This window comes from Mobula birostris, chromosome 5 (assembly GCF_030028105.1).
Source record: "Mobula birostris isolate sMobBir1 chromosome 5, sMobBir1.hap1, whole genome shotgun sequence".
Classification (NCBI taxonomy): domain Eukaryota; kingdom Metazoa; phylum Chordata; class Chondrichthyes; order Myliobatiformes; family Myliobatidae; genus Mobula; species Mobula birostris.
The window spans coordinates 172,176,709-172,200,739 of NC_092374.1; the positions used below are offsets into that span (position 1 = coordinate 172,176,709).

The window sequence follows — 24,031 nt, forward strand, 5'->3', positions numbered from 1 at the left end:
CCTAACTAATCACTAACCTATCAACCTCTGTTTAAAATATACCCAATGACTTGGTCTCCACAATCGTTTGTGGCAATGAATTCCACACATTCACCACCCTCTGGCAAAAGAAATTCCTCATCTCTGTTCTAAAGGGATGTCCTTGCATTCTGAGCCTGGTTCTCCTCACCTACACCACCCAACCCCATCCTAGTCTCCACAACTATTGGAAACATCATCTCTATGTCCAATGCATCTAGACCTCGGTATGCCAGTGATTTCAGCGAGATTCCCCCTCATTCTGCTAAACTCCAGTGAGTGCATGCCCAGAGCTATTAAACGCTTATCATATTGTACATTAATCCTTTCATTACTGGGATCATTCTCATGAACCTCCTCTGAACCTTCTCCAATGCCAGCACATCTTCTCTTAGATAAGGGGGCCCAAAACCACCTACTCCAAGTGTGGTCTAACCAATGTCTTATTAAGCCTCAGCATTACATCCTTGCTGTAATATTTCTGCCCTCTTGAAATGAATCCTAACATATCCTAACATTGTATTTGCCTTCCCTACTATCAACTCAACCTTCAAGTTCACCTGTAGGGAATGCTGGACCAAGACTCCCAAGTCCTTTTGCACCGTCTATTTACTCCTCAAGGATTATGTTCCAAACCACATTAAACTCTCCCCTCTCCATTTTGGCCATTCTCTTTCACCATTCTGAGATTCCATGCCCTCAGCTCACTGCCACAGGAAGCAGTTCCTCCTTTTCTTTAATTTTAAGGTTATTCATCTATTTTCAGCTCCTCTATTAAACTTTCTTTGCTTTAAGGACAGCAATACTTCCTATACTGTACTGTTCTATATAGGTAGGGATAGTTCAACAAGGGGATGCTGGTAGGTTAGTTACTATTCTCTTATTTTGCAGGTAAATTTCAGTATTTTGTGATTACGCATGTAGCCCCATGCTTAGGGTAGGACCCCATCTAGCCATGACTTCTGCCACAGGAATCTATCAAAAGACCCCAGTCTTGCTAAGATTCCCAATGTTCTGCAGATAAACCAACTATCAGATTCTGCGCATCCACTGGGCAGTGACTGTTTGGCGGTGGAGAAGGATTAAAAATGTTGGCTATGCTGCTATTGTATTTTGCTTATTCTAAAACGTGAAACATGTGCCAGTAATTTTAATGGTTCTGCTGCAGTTCAGCCTCACCACTGCAGTATGCAAATTTTTGCGCAAACAAAATCCTCACAGCATCCAGACGTGTGGCTCCTGGCAACGGGTAATCACAGGCAGTGATCTCTAACAGCACTGGACAGATCTGTGCCACTTGTAGTGGGAATTATGAAGTCATGTCACACTGACAGTTAGGCACAACAGGCCCAAGTTCAACTTCTTCATTAATTTTAATAAGTCCTGTTGTCACCTTCTTGAGGAAGGAACCCGGTCAGTCTTCACTGATCCCTGAAACAAATGCCTTTCTGTTTCTGGTGCCTTTGCTGAACCCTGCACACCTCCTTATGGTGATCCAAAATGCACACAAAGTGTGGTCAAACCATAGTTCAATATATAATTTACATAGTTCTTATCACTATCCCTTCCAAACAAACCTTAATGCATATGTGTTGGTTTGCTTTATGGACTTGTTAACTGATTCCATTCGAGGGAATGGGGGGAGGACAGAGTGACATGAAGTAATTAGCTTATTTATACTCCAAATTAATTACAGTAAACTTTACAATGACAATCAAAACCCAACTACATTCCCAAGAGGTGTATGGGGAAGACTCCAAGAAAATGGTATCGAAACAGAGAATCAGCCATGATCTTAGTGTCAGTCATATAGCATAGAAACAGGCCCTTCGGCCCAACTTGCTCATGTCAGCTGTGTTGCTCAGACAGTGAGTCCCATCAGCCTGCATATGGCCTACACCATCCAGACCTCCCCGTTCCCTGTACCTATCCAGATGACTTTTAAATGTTGCAATTGTACCTGCCTCAAACACTGAAAGAAAATGACCACTACTCACTAGTGAGGACTAAAAAAAAACACACGGAAAGTGAATTTGACATTTTTTCATAGGTACTTACTTGAGTTTCCTACAAACATGCCCCAAATTATTCATTAAAGGCTCCCATTTATCAACAGTTACCTGCAAAAATAAACAAGTAAACTTTACATGTGTTACTCAGTTACAATACAATAGCAGCAAACACCCAGAAATATTAAGTACAGACAACTCAAGCCTTCAGCACGTAATCTTGGTTGGCATTGCACATGTAATCTGGAAGGAGCCTGTGCATTATTTGAAGTGAAGGCAGCTGTCAGCATTCTCCAAAGCTGGAAATGTTTCTCACAGCATCAGCATCAAACAGAAATCACTCCAGTGGATGGGATCATACTGCACAAAGAAAGTGGCCGTAGGTACAGGAGGTCTAACATCCCAGCCCCAGGATACAGTAACACTCACAACACGCTGCAGGAACTCAACAGGTCGGGCAGCATCCATGGAAACGATGAGTCGACGTTTCGGGCCAGAACCCTTCGTCAGGACTGAAGAGGGAAGGGGCAGAGTCCCTATAAAGAAGGTGGGGGGTGGGTGGGAAGGAGAAGGCTGGTAGGTTCCAGGTGAAAAACCAGTAAGGGGAAAGATAAAGGGGTGGGGGAGGGGAAGCAAGGGACAGGCAGGAAAGGTGAAGAAGGAATAGGGGAAAACACAATGGGTAGTAGAAAGGGGCGGAACCATGAGGGAGGTGATAGGCAGCTGGGGGAGGGGGCAGAGTGACATAGGGATAGAGGAAAGGAGAGGGAGGGAATTACTGGAAGTTGGAGAATTCTATGTTCACACCAAGGAGCTGGAGACTACCTAGTCGGTAGATGAGGTGTTGCTCCTCCAACCTGAGTTTAGCCTCATCATGGCAGTAGGGGACGCCATGTATGGATATTTGGATGGGAGTGGGAAGCAGAGTTGAAGTGGGTGGCTGCTGGGAGATCCTGTCTGTTGTGGCGGACGGAGCGGAGGTGCTCGCCGAAGCGGTCCCCCAATCTGCGTCGGGTTTCACTGATGTAGAGGAGGCTGCACCGGGAACCGGATACAATAGATGACCCCAACAGACTCAAAAGTGAAGTGTTGCCTCACCTGGAAGGACTGTTTGGGGCCCTGAATGGTGGTAAGAGAGGAGATGCAGGGACAGGTGTAGCACTTACGCTTACAGGGATAAGTGCCGGGTGGGAGATCCGTGGGGAGGGACGTATGGATCAGGGAGTCACGGAAGGACCGATCCCTGCGGAAAGTGGAAAGGGGTGGAGAGGGAAAGATGTGCTTAGATACAGTATCTCTGCCGGTGTTCCTCGGGGCAGTATTTCAGACATGATCCTCAGCTGCTTGCTTTGACAATGACTTCCTTCCTAAATGTCAGAAATATGCCTGTTAAACAATGATGGCACAATGCTCAATTCACCAAATGAAGCAACCTACACCTACATGCAGCAAGCCCCAGACAACACAAGGGCTGATAAATGTAAACAATATTTGTTCCACAGATGTTTCAGGCAATAACTATCTCCAACAAGGGGGTATCCAATCACCTATACTTTACATTTGATGACTTATTCATCAAAGACTTCACCAAGAGCATTCTGAGGGAACAGGAAGGGGGTCGCCAATGACCGGAAACTCAACTTAGACTAGCCACTTAACTACTGTGATGAATAGAGTAGGTGAGAAGTTGGATATCCTGTATCAAGTGGCTCATCACCCAACTCCTATCTTTGTACTGTCTGCAGTCTTAGCCACGAAGCCATCAATTCCATCATTCAAGTTAATACATAATGTGAAAAGAAGCAGTCCCAACACCGACCCCCGCGGAACACCACTAGCCAACGGCAGCCAACCAGGAAAGACTCCCTTTTGCTTCTTGTCAGTGAGCCAATCTTCTATCTATGCTAGCATTTTTCTGTAATACCATACTTCTTATCTTGTTAAGCAGCCTCGTGTGTGGCACCTTGTCAAAGGCCTTCTGAAAATCCAAGTAAACAATATCCACTGACTCTTTGTCTGTCCTGCCTGTTATTTCCTCAAATAACTTCAGCAGATTTGTCAGACAAGATATCCGCTTACGGAAACCATACAGTAGGACATGATAGGGAAAACTGATAAGAGGAATACAAAATTATGAGGGCATAGATAAGGTAATTGCAAGCAGGCTCTTTCCACTGAGGTTAGATAAGACCAGAACTAGAGTTCTTAGGTTAACAGTGAAAGGTGAAATATTAAAGGGAAACTTCTTCACTCAGAGAATTTTGCTAATGTGGAAGTGATAGATGCGGGCTTGATTGCAAACTTTTAAGTGAAATTTGGATGGCTACATGAATGGGCTACACAATCTGCCTAAACTAATAAAACACAAACAATCGTACTTTTCTTGTCTTTATTGAACACATTTTTTAATCATTCACAGCCCAGGCTGGAAAAAATATGCGGACCGTTTTTTTTTTAAATAACTGGTAGAACCTCCTTTAGCAGCAATAACCTCCACCAAGCGTTTCCTGTAGCTGCTGATCAGACAAGCACAAAGGTCAGGAGGAATTTTAGAGCATTCCTCCATACACAGCTGTTCAGTTCATCAACCATTTACATAAGAATTTAAGAAATAGGAGCAGGAATTAGCTATCTGGCCCGTCGAGCCTGCTCCACCATTCAATAAGATCATGGCTGATCTGACCACAGATTCATCTCCACCTACCTGCTTTTCCCCCATAACCCTTGATTCCCATACTATGCAAAAATCTATCCAACCTGGTCTTAAATATACTTACGGAGGTAGCCTCCACTGCTTCACTGGGCAGAGAATTCCACAGATTTATCACTATTTTGGGAAAAGCAGTTCCTCCTTATCTTGGTTCTAAATTTACTCCCCTGAATCTTGAGGCTATGTTCCCTAGTTCTATGAGTAATTAATGCAGAAAACCAGGTAATTGCAAAGGGTTCACAATCTGTTTCTTGCAACTGTACTTACTGTGATTGATTTACTTTTTCTATATTTCAAAAGTATTACATTGTACCACTGCCAATAAGTTACCAAATTTCGTGACATATGCCAGTGATATTAAACCTAATTCTGATTATTTGGATCCCAGACTCATCCTCCAATGGAAGTACCGTCTCCATGTTCACTCTATCCAAGTCCTTCAGTACCCAGTAGGTTTCAATGAAATCCTGCCCTCATCCTTCCAAAGATGATTATTAGTCAAAACATCAAAAATATTCTTCTTAAGAGTTTCCACCTAATGTAGTGCCCTGTCCTGTCCTGCCTTTCATCTGTGCTCTGGGATCTCAATACATATGCGGCCACTGGGGAAACCACTATGACATGGAAGTTTCAACATGGACTAAAGAGCAGAACAAGCCAATAGTCAGACAATGACAGATCATATACCTGTAGTTGAAGAGGTTTGGTGAGATGAAAGAGGCAATTGTAAAGGCAGGGAGTATAGCAATAGAGCACTTGATGGCTCTAGGCCTGTACTTGCTGAGATTTAGAATTGGCGGGGGGGGGGGGGGGAGTGGAATCTCATTGAAACCCACTGAATATTGAAAGACCTAGACATGGAGAGGGGCTTCCTATAGTGAGGGAGTCTAGGACCAGAGGGCATATCCTCAGAATACAAAGTCATTCCTTTACAACAGAGATGAGGAGGAATTTCTTTAACCAGAGTGTGGTGAATCTGTGGAATTCAATGCCACGAACAGCTGTGGAGGCCAAGTCATTTGTTACATTTACAGTGCAAGTTGATAGGCTCTGCTTAGAAAGGGTGTCAAAGATTATGGGGACAAGGCAGGAGAATGGGGGTCAGAGGGATAATAAATCAGCCATGATGAATGGCAGAGCAGACTTGATAGACAGAATGGCCTGATTCTGCTCCAATGTTTTATGGTCTTATAATGTCCACAAAGCAAGGAAAACATGAAGCCCAGTAACAGTTCAGGGAAACAAACGTGGCTTATGTAAAAGCATGCTCTTGTTTTACTCCAGACTTGTCCCAAATTTTACTTAATTTTAGCTGCAAATTTGACTTCCACTTTTTCACTGCTTGGGAATTTCTTACAAACATATTCACTCTTCTGGCAAGGTTTAAGTTTCCCTGAACAATTCTGGACATTTCTCTAGCTGATGAAGATGCGATGTGTGTTTCTGTGGTAGTCCAGTGTTTATAGTTGGAAATAAGCATAATTTAATTTACTTTACTTTAAAGATACACTTTGAATAGCTTTAAGCAATACAGTGTGTAGCAAAATATAAGCAAACAGCAGCAAAAATTCTGCAAGGGAGTCTAACAGTAATCCCAGGAACTGTCTCACAATGGCAGGCAATTTCAGTAAGATCCTGAGGAAGGGTCTTGGCCCTAAGCATTGACTGTTTGTTCATTTCCATGGACGCCACCTGACCCGAGTTCTTCTTGTGTGTTTTGTTTTGGATTTTCAGCATCTGCTGAATTTCTTGTTTTATAATTCCAGTAAGATGCGATTAAGAGTAATAGAATTTCATGAAGACATTTTTTGTGTGCATTAGACATATTCCTGCTTAACATGCAACAACAACAGGAAGTTTGATAACTTGTAGTGTGAAATACCATGACACATAATTTAGTTGCAATGACTTGCTGAAAAGCAATCAGATAAATCACTTGTGAATAGGTGTGACAGATTCTGGTAAACTTCAGTATTTTTAATAATGTAGGAACAAATTAATTACTTCCCTTCAGGCCTAAGGAGAAATTAGCTTCAAAATACTGTAAACAGAATTATTTACTTAAACTTTATTCAATCAGTATAGCAAAATGCAAGAAAGATAGTAAAGAAAGTTCATAGGTTGATTAAGTGGGCAGAGAGTTAGCAGATGAAATTTAATTGATAGAAATAGAAAACACTTGATTTTGATAAGAAGAACGAAAAAGGCAATGAAGGACTAAAATTAACAAAGATGCAATGCTGAGCTTTATAAGGCATTGGTCAGACCCCACTTGGGAGCAGATTTAGGCACCTTATCTAAGAAAAGATGTGCTGTGCATTGGGGAGGGTCCAGATAAGGTTCACAAGAATGATCCTGGGAATTACAGGGTTAATGTATGAGGAGCATAAGATTGCTCTGGGCCTGTACTCACTGCAATTTAGAGAATTGGCGGGGGTTGGGGAGAAGGACCTCATTGAAACCTAGCAAATACTGAAAGGCCTAGATTCAGCGGATGTGGAGAGGATCTTTCCTGCGGTGGGGATATCTAGTAGAGCTGAGACCATGAGGAATTTCTTTAGTCAGAGGGTGGGGAATCTGTGGAATTCATTTCCACAGATGGCCGTGAAGGTCAAGTCATTGGGTATATTTAAAGTGGAAGTTGATAGGTTCTTGATTAGTAACTGTGTCAAAGGTTACGGGGAGAAGGCAGGATAAAGGGGTTGAGAGGGATAATAAATCAGCCATGATGGAATGCGGAGCAAACTTGATAGATCAAATAGCCCAATTCTGCTATGTTTTATGGTAAACATTAAATGTGGTTGCGAACTGTGTATACACAACCGTAGGTTTGCATTGCCACAGAAACAAGGCTCAGTCAAATTACAAGTCAGTGGGAAAATGGACAGTGAGAAGACTAAGTGAAAGCTAAGTAAGGTCTGATGAGAATGTATATTTTATCACCATAAAAGGATTTCAGTTAATGACCTCACCACATCTTTCAGATGTGGCACTTAAACCAAAATGCTTTTAAATACATGTCTTACATTTTTCACAAGTTCAGCTCTGTCTGGAAGGTTTATAGTTAATCAAATAGATGACTTTTGTTGAAATAACTTAAAGTCACAACAATCCTAATTGAATCTTTCAAGCATTTGCACCCCACTCTATCTTAACTTCAGTCACATCAGAAATCAACCACCACAGTGACTCTCACCAACAACAGTCAGATTGAATTAACAATCAACACTCATGGCACTCCCAGACCAGTTTACATTGAAACTCAGAAATGAAAAACAAAACAACATTCTTTACCTCATTTCCAATTGCTCTCACTTTTTCTAATGCGTCTAGAAAATATTTCTCCGCAGTCTTCCAACTGAAACATGATTGTTAAACTAATTTTAGCAACTAAAAGCAGGTAAATTAAAACATTTGTAAGAAGTCCATTCATCCAGCTACAGTATTTTCAAAACCGTTTTTAGATCAAAAGTACCTTATCTCACTAGTTGACAGGATCCAGCATCACCAGTATCGAGCTAACCACTATCCCAAATTATGATTGTTTTGTGTGAACTAGAGCCTCATGGGATCCCTTAAGGTTATCATAGCAGGGGTGGTAATGGGGACAAGCTCCCACTACCTGTTAAATGGTCCCAATGACTTGAGTCACCTATAGCCTTTGACAACCAAATCTAGCTCCTGGCCTTCATATATGGCTTAGCTACTACGTAAGCTCGGCGGAACTGTTGCAACTGGCAGAGGAAGGGTCAAAGGCAGGTTACTGGTGCCTTAAAACCAGTTGCTTCAGGCAGATGGGGTTCGTCGGCCGTGGTTGGCAGCTCATTTAGAAGGAAAACTCTGATGTCAAACCTCCACTGCCCTGCGGCTAAACCCACTCATGGTGAAGCCTACAGGAGTAAACTCAGTGGGAAAATCCAGAGCTGGAGTCCTATATCGAGTTTAACTCCTGCGACATAGCTGGTGCTAAACTGTATCGGTCTTGGCTATTCCTTTGAATTCATCAGCTGTGTGGAGAGGGGCAGCCTGTTACATGGGCAACAGTTTACTCTCCATATCGTCCTTCCCTGACTTGCTTATCACGTATGCAGCTAGGATGCAACATCCACGGTAGACCCCAACCAAGAGAGGGCCTCAACTGTCTTGTCACATTAAACAATCTGGCCAATGGGCAGCTCTCTGATAATGCTCATAGCATTTCACAGCTATTCAGGCCATCATGCCTATACCACCAGCTCTTGGAAAGAACTTTTAAATTAGTCCCTAGTCTCTTGCTCAGTCCTCAGGTAATTTCCCGTTAAATTTCCTGAGTGCTTTTTCTACATTTAGCCATGTGTTTTTTTTGTTGTGAAATAAAAAAAAAACACTCAAATAAAGATTCAACTTAAATTTGTTTAGAACATGTGTATTTTGATTCTCTGGAATTAGAGAAACCTTGTAAATCAGAAAAAAATTCTTTGTGAAACTCTGACGTTGATTGTGCATTTCCCTCTTCCACTTCACTTTATTTCTTCCCAGCCTCTTGTGCCTTTTCCTAATTTCTTTCACTAAGCTACATCATCAGCAACAGTAATTACAGCTACTTCTCCCATTGATGCAAATTGTAGGAATGAAGAGCAGAAAGAACAGCTTCTTCCCTCCTGCCATCCGATTGCTAAATGGACTTTGAAGCTTTGGACACTATCTCACTTTTTTTAATATACACTATTTCTGTTTTTGCACATTTTTAATAATCTATTCAATATACATAATTGATTTACTTGTTTATTTATTATGTTTTATTTTATTTTTTTTTCTCTCTCTCTGCTAGATTATGTACTGCATTGAACTGTCGCTGCTAAATTAACAGATTTCATGTCACATGCCGGTGATAATAAACCAGATTCTGATTCTGAACAAATCCTGCCAGGAACAATGCTCCATAAGAAGGTCCTCCCACCTCATGCTATCACCATAGACTCCTGTTAGTGGACATGGAAGCACAGCAATATCAACTAGGACCCAGCGCCACTGCAAATTCTCAGTGTGGAGAACGTTACTGAAAATCTCAGGCAATCTCTCTACAGAATGAAAGAAAACATCTATTAGTAAGACCTATTCCAGTTCATCCCAGGGTTGTGTCAGACCAATAATATACTCAACCAGGTGACTTATGAGGTATAAGAGGATGTTTCAGCCATCTTATGGAAAAATAATAGATGACTCTACAGCTGTCCCTAATGATTGCCAAAAATGGTCACTGCCCTGAACATGAACAACAGTCTCCATATTCACAATCTTGAATTTCTAGCTTGAAATGGAATGTGGTTAAGTCCAAAATAACTAGTCGGTTCTCCAATTTGTAATGTCTACTTCTGCATTTCAACAAGTCATAGAGTAATACAGCACAGAAGCAGCCCCTTCCACCTACTGATCCATCCTAACCACGGTTCCCATCTAATCTAGTTCCACTTGTCAATGTTCAGCACTGATCCCTCTGAACCTTTCTTATTCATAAACTTATCCAAACATCTGCTTGCTATTGCAATGATATTTACACCTTGACCGCTTCTAATACTTCTTTATCTGCTATTCTTTTCAACTACTCCAAATAAAGGGAGGTGGGCTTCCTACTTCCATCATCTTCTGGAATGGGCAAACAAGGTATAGGGCAGGTTTTGATCTTTATCACTCAGGCGTCCATTCAACAAAATAGAACTAGAAAAATTAACACGACAAGAATCAGACAAGTTCTTGAATGGGAAACATTCCCCTCAGTTGGACATAAAGAGGAAAATTACAACAGGATAGACTTGATGCTCTAATTTCCGGCCACCACTAAACTAGTAACATCCACTGTAACCTCAATTCCAATAAGTACTTTAAATATACAACACAGAAAGATGCTAACATTTGTGACCCCGCACAATGCCACCTCCCCATTTTATCTCACCTTATTACCACTTTTTCTTGCTTATCCTGATTCTGTTCAATTGCAATTTTCCATTTGCCTCAAACTCTCATAGACAAATTCATAGGTTCTGAATTTCTGGAAGAATTTAATCACCACACAATGATTCATTGCAGACCTGCATTCTGCTAGGTTTGAACCTACTTACTCTGCATTTTGGAAAGCCACCACTCCCATCTCATGAAGAACAAAAGGGTCCTCTGGTGCTGTGCTCAAGGCCTGGCTGAAAAACCTCTCTGCCAGCTTGGAATTGTTGGTCAGTCCATACTCAAGGCCAATGTACAACATTGGTAAATGACACCTGTGGACAATTCATCATCATTAACAGTGCAGTGTCTTCTAGGAAATATAAACATCACATGTAAATAAATGGAGACATCACAGATTAGCCAACAGCACAAGAAGTTTGTGGAATTGTTAAATTTATTTAATTCTTTAGGTTAATGCTAAGTGCAATTGACTGATTTAAAAGCAACGACAAAAACAGGGAGTGTTCAAAGAGCTACAAACACATTAAAGAATTAACCTTGAAATTTGGTAATCAGTATTGATGCAAATGACTAATTTCACTGAATGTTTTGATTTTTCAAATGACATAACAAATATGGCTTCTTTCACCGGCTGATTCCTCCAGCGTTCCTGGTTTAGTAACAGGGTAGGTGTTTATCAGTTTATCTAATGTTGTTGGAATGTCATCTTGCGTCTTGAGGGGAATTACAGTAAATGGCATCTCTTTGTACTTGCACCTTTCAAAGAAGCTCAAAGTGCAAAGTCATTTTCCACTTTGGTACACTGCATCCATCAAGGCTCAGCATCAAATTCAGTGATTTCGCATAACTAGCGTTTCCAGTTTGTGATGGAAACACAAGCTGAGGGTGCTTATCAGGTAACATTCCACAGGCAAGGGAAGTATTAACATTTTTGACCATGTTTCCATTAGCAGAGAGTTACAAGCAAGGGGATATTACTACAAAAACATGGGCACAATCATTTAAAACTGAAATAAGTAAAAATGAGCAGAAAGGATTTACGTGGACGGTGGCACGACTAGAGGACCAGGTTGGCCAGGCTGTCTATACTCCTTGGAATATAGGAGAATGAGGAGTAACCTTATAGTTATGTTTAAAATTAAACAGATAAGGTGGATGGTAGCAGATTTTTCCTCGGTGTAAAGAAATCCAAAACTAGGGGGCCATGGATTAAAGATAAGAGGGGTAAGATTTAAAAGGAGGTGCAGCATTTTCATTCAGAGGGTAGTGCATATACCCAATGAAGTGGTTGAAACAGGTATAGTAGTAGGACTTAAGAAGTACTTGAATAGGTACATGGAGTGGTGGGGTTTAGTGGGTTATGGACCAAACACAGGAAACAGAACCAGCTGGATGAGCGAGGTAGTTGGCATTTTCATTACCATTCAACCGTACAGATGTGTACTGCTAACCTAACAACATTTCACTGTATCCCATGCTGTATTACTCGATAAATATTTTTTCTCTCGGATGGTAAATCTGGATTTTTTTGCCCATCAAGTGGAGGCCAGCTCATTAGTATTCACCAGGCAGAAGAACTTGTAGGCCAGCGATTTGGGAGTGGATGGTGGGTATTTACTGATATTCTGGGGCACATCTGCATTATAAAAGATAGACATCCTTGAGCACTTTAAGGTGGACAAGTCCTCAGGGTCAAAGAGGATCTATCCCAGGATACTAAAGAAAACAAGGGAGGTGATTGTTGTGGCCCTGACAAGAATTCTTGCATCTGCATTAGCTGCGGGTGAGGTGTAGAAGACAGGCGCGCAGCTGATGTCCACTTTTTTCAAAGACATCTTGGAAAAGTGTTTCCAGTGGCATGCCACAGGGATCAGTAATGGGTCCTTGTTGTTACATAAGAACATAAGAAACAGGAGCAGGAGTAGGCCACCCGGCCCATCGAGGCTGCCCTGCCATTCAATAAGATCATGGCTGATCTGTCCGTAAACTCAGCTCCATCTACTTGCCTTTTTCCCATAACCCTTAATTCTCCTACTATATAAAAATCTATCTAACTGTATCTTAAATATATTTAGTGAAGAAGCCTCAACTGCTTCCCTGGGCAGAGAATTCCACAGATTCACCACTCTCTGGGAAAAACAGTTTCTCCTCATTTCCATCCTAAATCTTCTCCCCTCAATCTTGAGGCAATGTCCCCTAGTTCAAGTCTCACCTACTAATGGAAACAACTTTCCTACTTCTATCTTATCTATCCCTTTCAAAATTTTGTTTGTCATGTATAAAAATTATCTAAATGATAATGTGGCCAGTGATGTCGTGGGGATGGAGCTGGACTCTCTGACGGTGGTGTCTGAAAAGAGGATGCTGTCCAAGTTGCATGCCGTCTTGGACAATGTCTCCCATCCACTACATCAGGGGTCCCCAACCTTTTTCGCACTGCGGATCAGTTTCATATTGACAATATTCTTGCGGACCGGCCAACCGGAGGGGGTGGGCAGGGGGGGTGGTAGGGTTGCCAACGAACAAGAGTAGCAGTCAAATACGTTGGGTTTACCCCGAGAAAGACTACAATGACCATGAAGGTTGTACGGGCACCAGTGCGCATGCGTGTACGTGCCGATTTTTTTTCTACAAATCGGTTTTGGCGATTCTGTGGGGGGGGGGTGTTAATCACGAACTTAATATAGGTGACAAGTAGTTAATACACTCAATTTCGTTTCTAAAAGGCTTATCTAACGAATTTAATATTAAACACACAGTGCTTATCTTCCTCGCATGAATATAGTCAATTGTCAGGGGAGGACAGGGGAGCTTGAAGTAAGTATTGAACGAACTTCCAGTAGAAGTGGCAGAAGCAGGTTCGATATTATCATTTAAAGAAAAATTGGATAGGTATATGGACGGGAAAGGAATGGAGGGTTATGGGCTGAGTGCAGGTCAGTGGGACTAGGTGAGAGTAGCATTCGGCACAGACTAGAAGGGCAGAGATCGCCTGTTTCCGTGCTGTAATTGTTAGATGGTTATATAAGTCAATAGCATCATAACATTTTAAGTAATGTTTGGATATTAAACACACAGCACATATTTTCCCCATATGAACATATAAAATCATTGCAACACACCAATATCGCTGAATCAGTGGGAGCCCTGGGCTTGTTTCCCTGCAACAAGACGGTCCTATCGAGCGGTGATGGGAGACAGCGATACTCGAAGGGGGTTCCTTATGTCCAATCTATTCCGCAATTTAGTTTTCGTTGCATTCATTGCAGAGTTATGTTGGAAATGGAAGCAACGTTTTCAGTGCATTCGTGGCTATCTCAGGATATTTAGCCTTGACTTTGATCCAGAATGCCGGCAGAGATGTTATGTCAAACATAAACACAAAATAATCTGCAGATGCTGGGGTCAAAGCAACACTCACACCACGCTGGAGGAACTCAGCAGGTCGGGCAGCATCCGTGGAAAAGATCAGTCGACGTTTCGGGCCGGAACCCTTTGCTTTTCAGCCCGTCGTCATTTGCAAGCTCGAGGAGTTGATCTCCTTCCCGCGCTGACATGAATGACGCGTGCGATCAAGCTCAACAGTGGCCGTGACAGGGAATGAGGAAAGGTGCAGCTGACTCCTATCGACAAATTATATCGTTTCCTCGCGGCCCGGTAGCACATGCTTTGCGACCTGGTACTGGTCCACGGCCCGGTGGTTGGGGACCGCTGCACTACATAACGTACTGGTTGGGCACAGGAGTACATTCAGCCAGAGACTCATTCCACCGAGATGCAACACACAGCGTCATAGGAAGTCATTCCTGCCTGTGGCCATCAAACTTTACAACTCCTCCCTTGGAGGGTCAGACACCCTGAGCCAATAGGCTGGTCCTGGACTTATTTCCTGTGTAATTTACATATTACTATTTAATTATTTATGGTTTTATTAGTATTTAATTATTTATGGTGCAACTGTAACGAAAACCAATTTCCCCCGGGATCAATAAAGTATGACTATGGTTAACTTGATCAGCAAGTTGGCTCACGACACCGAGACTGAGGGAGTGGTGGACAGTGAGGAAGGATATCATGGCTTGCAGAGGGATCTGCATCAGCTGGAAAAATGGCAGATGGAATTTAATGCAGACAAGTGTGAGATTTTGCACTTCTGTAGGACCAACCAGGGTAGCTCTTACACAGTGAACGGTTGGGCACTGTGAAGTGTGGTAGGACAAAGCGATCTAGGGATACAGATCCATAACTTGTTGGAAGTGGTGTTACAGGTAGATAGGATCGTTAAGAAAGCTTCTAGCACACTGGCCTTTAAAAATCAATGTATTGAGTACAGGAGATGGAATGTTATGTTGAAATTGTATAAGATGTTGGTGAGACCTAACTTGGAGTATTGTGTGCAGTTTTAGTCATCTACATACAGGAAAGACGTAAACAAGGTTCAAAGAGTGCAGAGGAAATTTACAAGAATGTTGCCGGGACTAGAGGACCTGAGTTACAAGGAAAGATTGAATAAGTTGGGACTGTTTTCACTAGAACGTAGAAGATTGAGAGGAGAAAATAATGAGAGGTATAGATAGGGTAAATGCAAGCAGGATTTTTCCTCTGAGGTTGGGTGGGCCTACAACCAGAGGTTATGGGTTAAGGGTGAAAGGTGAGGTTTAAGGGGAACATGAGAGGAAACTTCTTCAGCTAGAGGGCCGTGAGTGTGGAACAAGCTTCTAGCACAAATGGTACACGCAAGCTCAATTTCAATGTTTAAGAGAAGCTTGGATAGGTACGTGGACAAGCAGGGGCATGGACGGCTATGTTCCAGGAGCAGGTTGATGGGAGTAGGCAGTTTCAATGGTTTTGGCATGCATTACATGGCCCAAAGGGCCTGCTTTACGCAGGGACCAATTAGTAGTTTTGCACAGTGGAAATTAAGTTTCACAAATCTGACTGAATTATTTTGAGGACCTGACTAGGAAAGTTGATATGGAAAGAGCAGTAGAAGCAGTTTATTTGGACTTTAGCAAGGATTTTGAAAAGGGTTGGCATGGTAGACGGGTCCGAAAGGCTCCAGCACAAGGGATCCAAGGCATGCTGGTGAAGTGAACCTGAAACTGGCTTGGTGATAAGAGGCAGACAGCTGTCTGTAACAAGTGGTGCACCACAGGGAATGGTGCTAACAGCTGTGCTGTTCACTATCTATGCAACTTGGATGAAAATGCAGGTGGCACGATTAGTACTTTGTAAATTACACAAAGATTGGTGCAGTCACTGATCATGAAGAAGGTTATTTAAAGATAGAGCAGGAGATAAGATAACCTGGCAAACTGGACTGTGTTGTGGTAACTAGTTCTTAATCCAGACAGCACTTTGGGAAGTCAAATTTTGGTAGGACATATACAGTAAATGGCAGGGCCCCATGGAGTGCTGACATACAGAAGGACCTTGGGGTTCAAGTCTGCAGCTTACTAAAAAAGGCACCAGAAGTGGATAAGGTAGCAAGAAAGGCATGTTCGTTATCATTTTTCAAGACATCATGCGTACCAGTTATAAGGGCATATCTTTAGCAAGGACGCGATGAATCCGTGGAATTCATTGCCACAGAAAGCTGCAGAGACCAAGTCATTGTGTGTACTTACAGTTGCGATTGATAAGTTTTGAATTAGTCAGGGCATCAAAGTTATGGGGAGAAGGCAGGAGAATGAGTTTGAGAGAGATAATGTATCAGCCATGATGGAATGGGACAGCAGACTCAAGAGCAGAATTAAGCCATTCACCAATCATGTCTTATGATCTTATGGTTAGAACATAATGTTGTAATTGTATAAAAACAGATTAGACCACACAGAATACTGTGTACAGTTTTGGCTGACACATTACACAAAGGATGTGGTAGGATGTTACCCAGAATAGAAGGCTGTTGTTATGAGGAGATTGGATAGACTGGCATAATTTCTGTGGAACATAGGAGCAGAGGGGTAACCTCACAGAGGTTTTACAAAGTTATGAGGATCATATATAGAATAGGTAAGTCTTTCTCCAAGAACAGGGAAGTCTAGAGTAGAAAGCACAAGTGAGAGGGAAGAAATTTAGTGGAGATACGAAAAGTAACTTTTTCACAGATGAGTGGTATCTTGAACAAGCTATTGGAGATGGTAGCGGATGTAAATACAACTAAAACGTTTAAAATGCATTTGGAGAGGTACTCAGATAATAAAAAGTACAGAGATATGGGCAAGTGGGATTTGCACAGATAGGCATCGGGGTCATCGTTAAGGAAGAGGGCCGGAGGGTCTGTTTCTGTGTTGTACAATTCTGCAGTTTAGATATATTTAAAGAGTAGACACGTACCTGAAAGATCAAGAAGCTGAGTATTATGGGGAATTGGAACAGAAGAGGGGTTGAGGCCAGCAGTGATGGGCTCTGGTCATACGGAATGGCACAGCAGGTTTGACGGGCTGAGAGGCCTACTCCTACTCCTACTCATTTGTTCCTGTGATGTTTCACCGAGATGGATTACTGACTGGACATTTGTTCCTGTGATGTTTCACCGGGATGGATTACTGACTGGACATTTGATCCTGTGATGTTTCACCGAGATGGATTACTGACTGGACATTTGATCCTGTGATGTTTCACCGAGATGGATTACTGACTGGACATTTGTTCCTGTGATGTTTCACCGAGATGGATTACTGACTGGACATTTGATCCTGTGATGTTTCACTGAGATGGATTACTGACTGGACATTTGTTCCTGTGATGTTTCACTGAGATGGATTACTGACTGGACATCTGTTCCGGTGATGTTTCACTGAGACGGATTTCACTGAGACGGATTACTGACTGGATATTTGTTCCTGTGATGTTTCACTGAGATGGATACTGACTGGATATTTGTTCCTGTGATGTTTCACTGAGATGGATTACTGACTGGATATTTGTTCCGGTCATGTTTCACTGAGATATTTATTACTGACTGGACATTTGATCCCGTGATGTTTCACCGAGACGGATTACTGACTGGACATTTGATCTTGTGATGTTTCACTGAGATGGATTACTGACTGGACATTTGATCTTGTGATGTTTCACCGAGATGGATTACTGACTGGACATTTGATCTTGTGATGTTTCACTGAGATGGATTACTGACTGGATATTTGTTCATGTGATCTGTCACCGAGATAGATCATTGACTGGATATTTGCTACTTCTCTCTGCCGATCCTCTGCCAATGACTATTCCTGTTCCACACTTCTTGCACCAGAACCATCTTTTCGAGGATATGTCTCTTTTCTCTAACCACTGCCCCAAATGTCTTACATCCAAGCAAATGCACAGAGGCTCAGATTAACAGTTGTAATATAATGGAAGTGAGAGCACATCTGCTGATGGACTCAGGAGAGTGTGGTACCAACAAGTACCAACTGCATTACTGAAGGGTTAGCATAAACTTTCTTTCAAAAACACATTGTTATGTTAGTTTCTGAAACACATTGCAGATTGTGCCAACAAAGTAATTAAGGCTTCAAACCAGCATTGTAAAATCAAAAGTTGCCAAACAAAAAGACAGACATGAGAGATCTTGCAGATACTGGAAATCTGGATGAACACACTAATGAAATCGGCAGGTCAGGCGGCATCTATAGAATGAAATGAACAACTGAATTTCTAGGCCGAGACCCTTCATCAAGACATCAAACAATGACATGTTGTGTTAAAGACATAGACTGAATGCAGTATGGAGTAGCACCTACCCTTTCATTAGCTGAGCCGCAGTGAAGTAGGCAGCCATGGCCTGGTCATGTTCACCTTCCACTGCAAATGAATGGCCATAGGCGATCCAAGCCGGACCATAGGTTCGCTCAAGGGTAGTGGCTTTACTGAGGAGGTTAAATAAATTCTGTTAGAAACAAATGCCTATCTATTAGCATAGGCCGCGACACAAATCAGGAAGTGAGGTCTCAAACTTGTACAGCAGCAAAGGGCATGGCAGTTCAGCACAGAAAAAGGCCCTTCAGCCCATCATGTTTGTGCTGATATGCCCATTTTAATTAAATCCACCTGCCTGCATATTACTCCATTCCCTACCTGTTCTTCTGCCTTTCCAGACACCTACCACTTTCACTGTAAAATACCTTTCTCGTAAATCTCCTTTAAACTTTCCCCCTTTCACCTTAAATTTATGCTCTCCACTTTGGGAAAACATCCGGACTATCTACCATGTCTGTGATTCTCATTGTGTTATAATCGTGTCCCCCAGCCTCTGAAGCTTCAATGAAAATTATTCAAGTTTGTCCGACCTCCTCTTATAGCTAATACTCTCTACTCCTGGCAAAATCCTGGTGAATTTCTTCTGCATCCTCTCCAAAGCCTTCACATCCTTCCTGTAATGGTGATCGGAACCACACCTGATTCTCCAGGTGAGGCAAAGATTTTTGCAGTAGCGGGGTTAATAACTTTGCTGATGACACAAAGGTTAGGGGTGTTGAAAATAGTGTGGAGGGCTGTCAGAGGTTACAGCAGGACATCGAAAGGATGCAAAACTGGGCTGAGAAATGGCAGATGGAGTTCAACCCAGATAAGTGTGAGGTGGTTCATTTTAGTAGGTCAAAAATGATGGCAGAATATAGTATTAATGGTAAGACTCTTGGCAGTGTGGAGGATCAGAGCGATCTTGGGGTCTGAGACCATAGGACACTCAAAGCTGCTGCGCAGGTTGACTGTGTAGTTAAGAAGGCATATGGTGCATTGGCCTTCATCAATTGTGCAACTGAACTAAGGAGCCAAGGGGTAATATTGCAGCTATATAGGACCCTGGTCAGACCCTACCTGGAGTACTGTGCTCAGATCTGGTCGCCTCACTACAGGAAGGATGTGGAAACCATAGAAAGGGTGCAGAGAAGATTTACAAGAATGTTGCCTGGATTGGGGAGCATGCCTTATGAGAATAGATTGAGTGAACTCGGCCTTTTTTCCTTGGAGTGACGGAGGATGAGAGGTGACCTGATAGAGGTGTATAAGATGATGAGAGGCATTGATCGTGTGGATAGTCAGAGGCTTTTTCCCAAAGCTGAAATGGCTAGCACGAGAGGCCACAGTTTTAAGGTGCTTGGAAGTAAGTACAGAGGAGATGTCAGGGGTAAGTTGTTTTTTTTTTACACAGAGAGTGGTGAGCGCGTGAAATGGGCTGCCGGCGACGTTGGTGGAGGTGGATACGATAGGGTCTTTTAAGAGACTCCTTGATAGGTACATGAAGCTTCGAAAAATAGAGGGCTATAGGTAACCCTAGGTAATTTCTAAGGTAAGGACATGTTCGGCACAGCTTTGTGGGCTGAAGGGCCTGTATTGTGCTGTAGGTTTTCTATGTTTCTATGGAACATGACTTCCTTTTATACTCAATACCCCAAATGAAGAAGGAAAATATACCACGTGCTTTCCTTACCTCGCTATTGACTTGTGTTGCTACTTTTAGGGAGCAATAGACTTGTACTCTGTGTATCAATGTTCCTACGGCTCCTGCTATATATTGTATACATCCCTCTTACACTTTCCTTCCCAAAATTCGCTTCACATTTGCCTGGATTTAAACTATCTGGTCTGCATCCTACTGAATCCTTTGATAACCTTCATCATTATCCACAAATCCAGCAATAATTGTGTCATCTGGCGATAGATTTTGAGTAAGAGTAACACACCACGACAACTACAAAACCAAATCAGAATCCAATTTATTACACCTAGATGGATCCCATGTGCCTTAATCCTCTAGATCACCCCACCACAAAAGAACTTGTCACGTGTTTTTCTAAAGCTGATACAGACGGCATCCACTGACCTATGCTCAATGATCTTGAGTGTCTACTCAAAAATCTGATCCAGCTTTGTATGACGTGGCCTCTGCTGCACAAACCCATGTTGACTTTACCTTACAAGTCTAAACGTTTCTGGATGAGAGTAGATCCTTTTGCTAAGAACCTTCTTTAATAATGTCCCTACTACTGATGAAAGGCTCACTGTCCTGTAATTTCCTGGTTTGTCTCTATTGGTTCTTAAAAAGAGGAATAACTTGTGGCGAAAGAGAATGCAAAGATCTTTACAAATGACCCCAGCAATCTCCTTTCTTGCCTCTTTCAGTAACCTGAGATAGATCGCCTCAGTCCTGGATACTTATCCATCTTAATGTTCTTCAAAAAAACACAAAACAACTCGTTTTGGAGAGTTTGAGGAAATTTGGTTTGTCACCTAAAACACTCAAAAATTTCTATAGATGTACGATGGAGAGAATTCTGACAGGCCGTATCAATGTCTGGAATTGGGGGGAGGGGTGCTACTACACAGGATTGAAAGCTACAGAAAGTTGTAAAACTAGTCAGCTCCATCACGGATACCAGCCTCCACAGCATCCAAGACACTTGCAAAAAGGCAGCATCTATTATTAAGGGCCCCTACCAGGGATATGCCCTGTTCTCATTGTTACTGTCAGGAAGGAGGTACAGAAGTCTGAAGGCACACACTCAGCGATTCAAGAACAGCTTCTTCCCCTCTGCCATCCGATTTCTAATTGGACAGTGAACCCATGAACATTACCTCACTTTTTAATTTCTCTATTTTTGCACTACTATTCTTAATTTAACTAATATATATATTTACTGTAATTCATATTTTTCTATATTGATCATGTATTGTATTGAACTGCTGCCATTAAGTTAAATTTCACGACATATGCAGATGATATTAAATCTGATTCTGATCCTGCTACCTACAAGCCTTTGAATATCAGCTATGCTGCCCTGATCTCATTATCCTTCATGTCCTTCTTGGTGAATAACAATGCAAAGTATTTGTTTAGTCCTACCCTCTCATCTGTTTTTTAAAAATATGCATTAAATGCCTTATGATTCCCTAGTCCTACTCACAAAAGACATTTCAGAGGAGCTTTTATACTTCCTGATTCTCTGTCCTTATTCCCCAAAGGCCCTGTTTGATTTTCAACTCCTTACATATGCATCATGTTTTTGTTTTGACTAAGTGTGCAGCACCTTTCATCATCCACGGTTCACAAACCCTGCCATCCTCAACTTCCTTCACGTGGAGTTACTCAATAAAAGCTACTCCTAATCTACTCTCCCAAACTCCCGTCTAATTCAATTGCAATTAGCCTTTCACCAGTTTAACCTAAAGAGGAGCATAAACTTTTCAAAATAAACAGAAGAGTGGGTAGGAAGATAACTTAAAGATATAGAGAAACAAAGCACTTTCTTGGAGAACCAACAGGCTGCTTTATAAAATTCTAAACAGTCAATAGCGTATCTGGATATCGGATGTATGGAACAACTCAAACATGGGTACAAGAATTGACAATTCCAAAGGACCCAATCACCAGTCTATGTCATACTGTACTATAGTGCACAACCCTAAGCAGCATTGTAGGACACCCAGCTGCCTCAGTGTTGTTACACACCTCACACAGGGTCAAGAGGACATTCAGTCTCTTGACAAACCTCCCCCCCCCCACCCCCCGCAATATGCCACAGTTAATCTGCCCCTAAGACAATGTGTCCTGGATCCATAATCCTCTCACCAAACGACAATACACCAATTTCTGTTTGGAAGTTTTAAAGTAAGCCTTAGAATTTGGGGAAAGGAATTCCTTTGTGTGAGAAAGTGCTTCTTAACATCATCACTAAACACCTGGTCATGGGAGTCCACTTTTTCAGTAAAACATAACCAAACCTACAAAATAATTACTAAAATAAAATGAAAACCTAGAAGAAAAAATGGATTTATGAAACTACAAAACCATTGTAAAGGACCATGTAACACAACTGCATTCCCACCTGAGGTATCTCCTGGCGTGTTCGTTTTTGTGGCCAACCATGAGGTAGTAACAACCAACCGCAAACCAGGACACCTGCTCAGCAAGAGGCAAGAGAAACAGCATTTTTTTCTCAGCAGCCAGCAATCAGCATAAGCAGTCTTACGTTGGTGACGCATTGTGAGGTTTAAAAAGAGCTTGGGTATTTTTTGGCTTTTTTCTCAGCGCGGGGCCAATAAGGAGGTGTGAGGCATTGTTAAAGTGGTCCAACTTCAGCTCAACAGGCTTGGGCAAGCACAGATGGAGGTTCTAAGTAAGTAAGAAAATAAAACATTACTAACAGTTTTTTCCCCACCTGTTCGCACATAGCTAGTGTGCTGAGAATGGATCTGGGTGTAGTGATATGTTCCTTGTGTGAGATATGGGAAATATGGGAGACTCCCCAGTCTCCCTGATAACCACATTTGCCGCAGTTCCATAGAGATCGTGTTAAGGAACTGGAGCGGTAGCTCAATGATTTTCAGCTCAAAAGGCAGAATGAGGAGAAAAAAGGATAGGAGCTACAGGGAGGTAGTCACCCCTAAGTTGCAAGAGGTAGGTTCCTGGGTGACTGTCTGGAAAGGGAAATCAGCAGCCAGTTCAAAGTATGCCCGTGGCTGTTCCCCACAATGATAAGTATACTGCTTTGGACACTGTGGGAAGGGGGGGGGGGGGAATGACCTTTCAGGAGAAGCCGCAGCAACCAGGTCTCTGGCACTGAGTCTGGCTCTGTGGCTCAAAAGGGAAGGGGTGAAAGTGGAGTGCAGTAGTGAATGGGGATTCCATAGTTAGAGAAAACAGGAGATTCTGTGGATGTGAAAAAGTCACTCAGATGGTACGCTGCTTCCCTGGTGCCAGGGGCAGGGATGTCTCGGATCGGGTCCACTGCATTCTAAACGGGAAGGGTGAAGATCCAGAAACTGTGGTACATATTGGTACCAATGCCGCAAGTAGGAAAGGGGAGGAAGTCCTGAAGTGAGAACATAGGGAGTTAGGCGGAAAGCTGAAAAGCGGGACTTCCAGGGTAGTAATCTCTCGATTGCTGCCTGTGCCACATGCCAGTGAGGGTAAGATTAGGATGATTTAGCAGGTGAATGTGCAGCTGAGGAATTGGTGCAGGGGGCAGGGTTTCAGATTTCTGGGTCATTGGGATCTCTTCTGGGGAAGGCACAACCTGCACAAAAGGGACGGGTTACACCTGAACCCAAGGGGGACCAATATCCTTGTGGGCAGGTTTACTAGAGCTGTCGGGGAGGGTTTAAACTAAAGTGTCCCTCTCAACCACATTCTTCTGCCTTCCCCCATAACCTGATTAATCAAGAACCTATCAACCTCAGCCTTAAATATACCCAATGACTTGGTCTGCAGAGTCATCCAAGGCAAAGAATTCTACAGATTCACCACCCTCTAGCTAAAGAATTTTTTCGTCTCTGTTCTAAATGAATGCCCCTCAATTCTGAGGCTGTGCCCTCTGGTCCTGAACTCCTCATTTGTAGGAAAAATCTT

General features: G+C 42.4%; 1 protein-coding gene across 1 annotated transcript in view; it reads right to left on the reverse strand.

Annotated features, from left to right (window-relative positions):
* cdc16 (cell division cycle 16 homolog (S. cerevisiae)) overlaps nt 1-24,031 on the reverse strand; it is a 63,734-nt gene that overhangs the window by 5,588 nt on the left and 34,115 nt on the right. The window contains exons 11-15 of the mRNA XM_072258882.1: nt 22,509-22,582; nt 18,426-18,551; nt 10,836-10,988; nt 8,032-8,095; nt 2,077-2,138 (exon numbers count right to left, since the gene is read on the reverse strand). Of these exons, the coding sequence (XP_072114983.1) occupies nt 2,077-2,138; nt 8,032-8,095; nt 10,836-10,988; nt 18,426-18,551; nt 22,509-22,582 (479 nt within the window). The remainder of the gene's footprint in view (nt 1-2,076; nt 2,139-8,031; nt 8,096-10,835; nt 10,989-18,425; nt 18,552-22,508; nt 22,583-24,031) is intronic.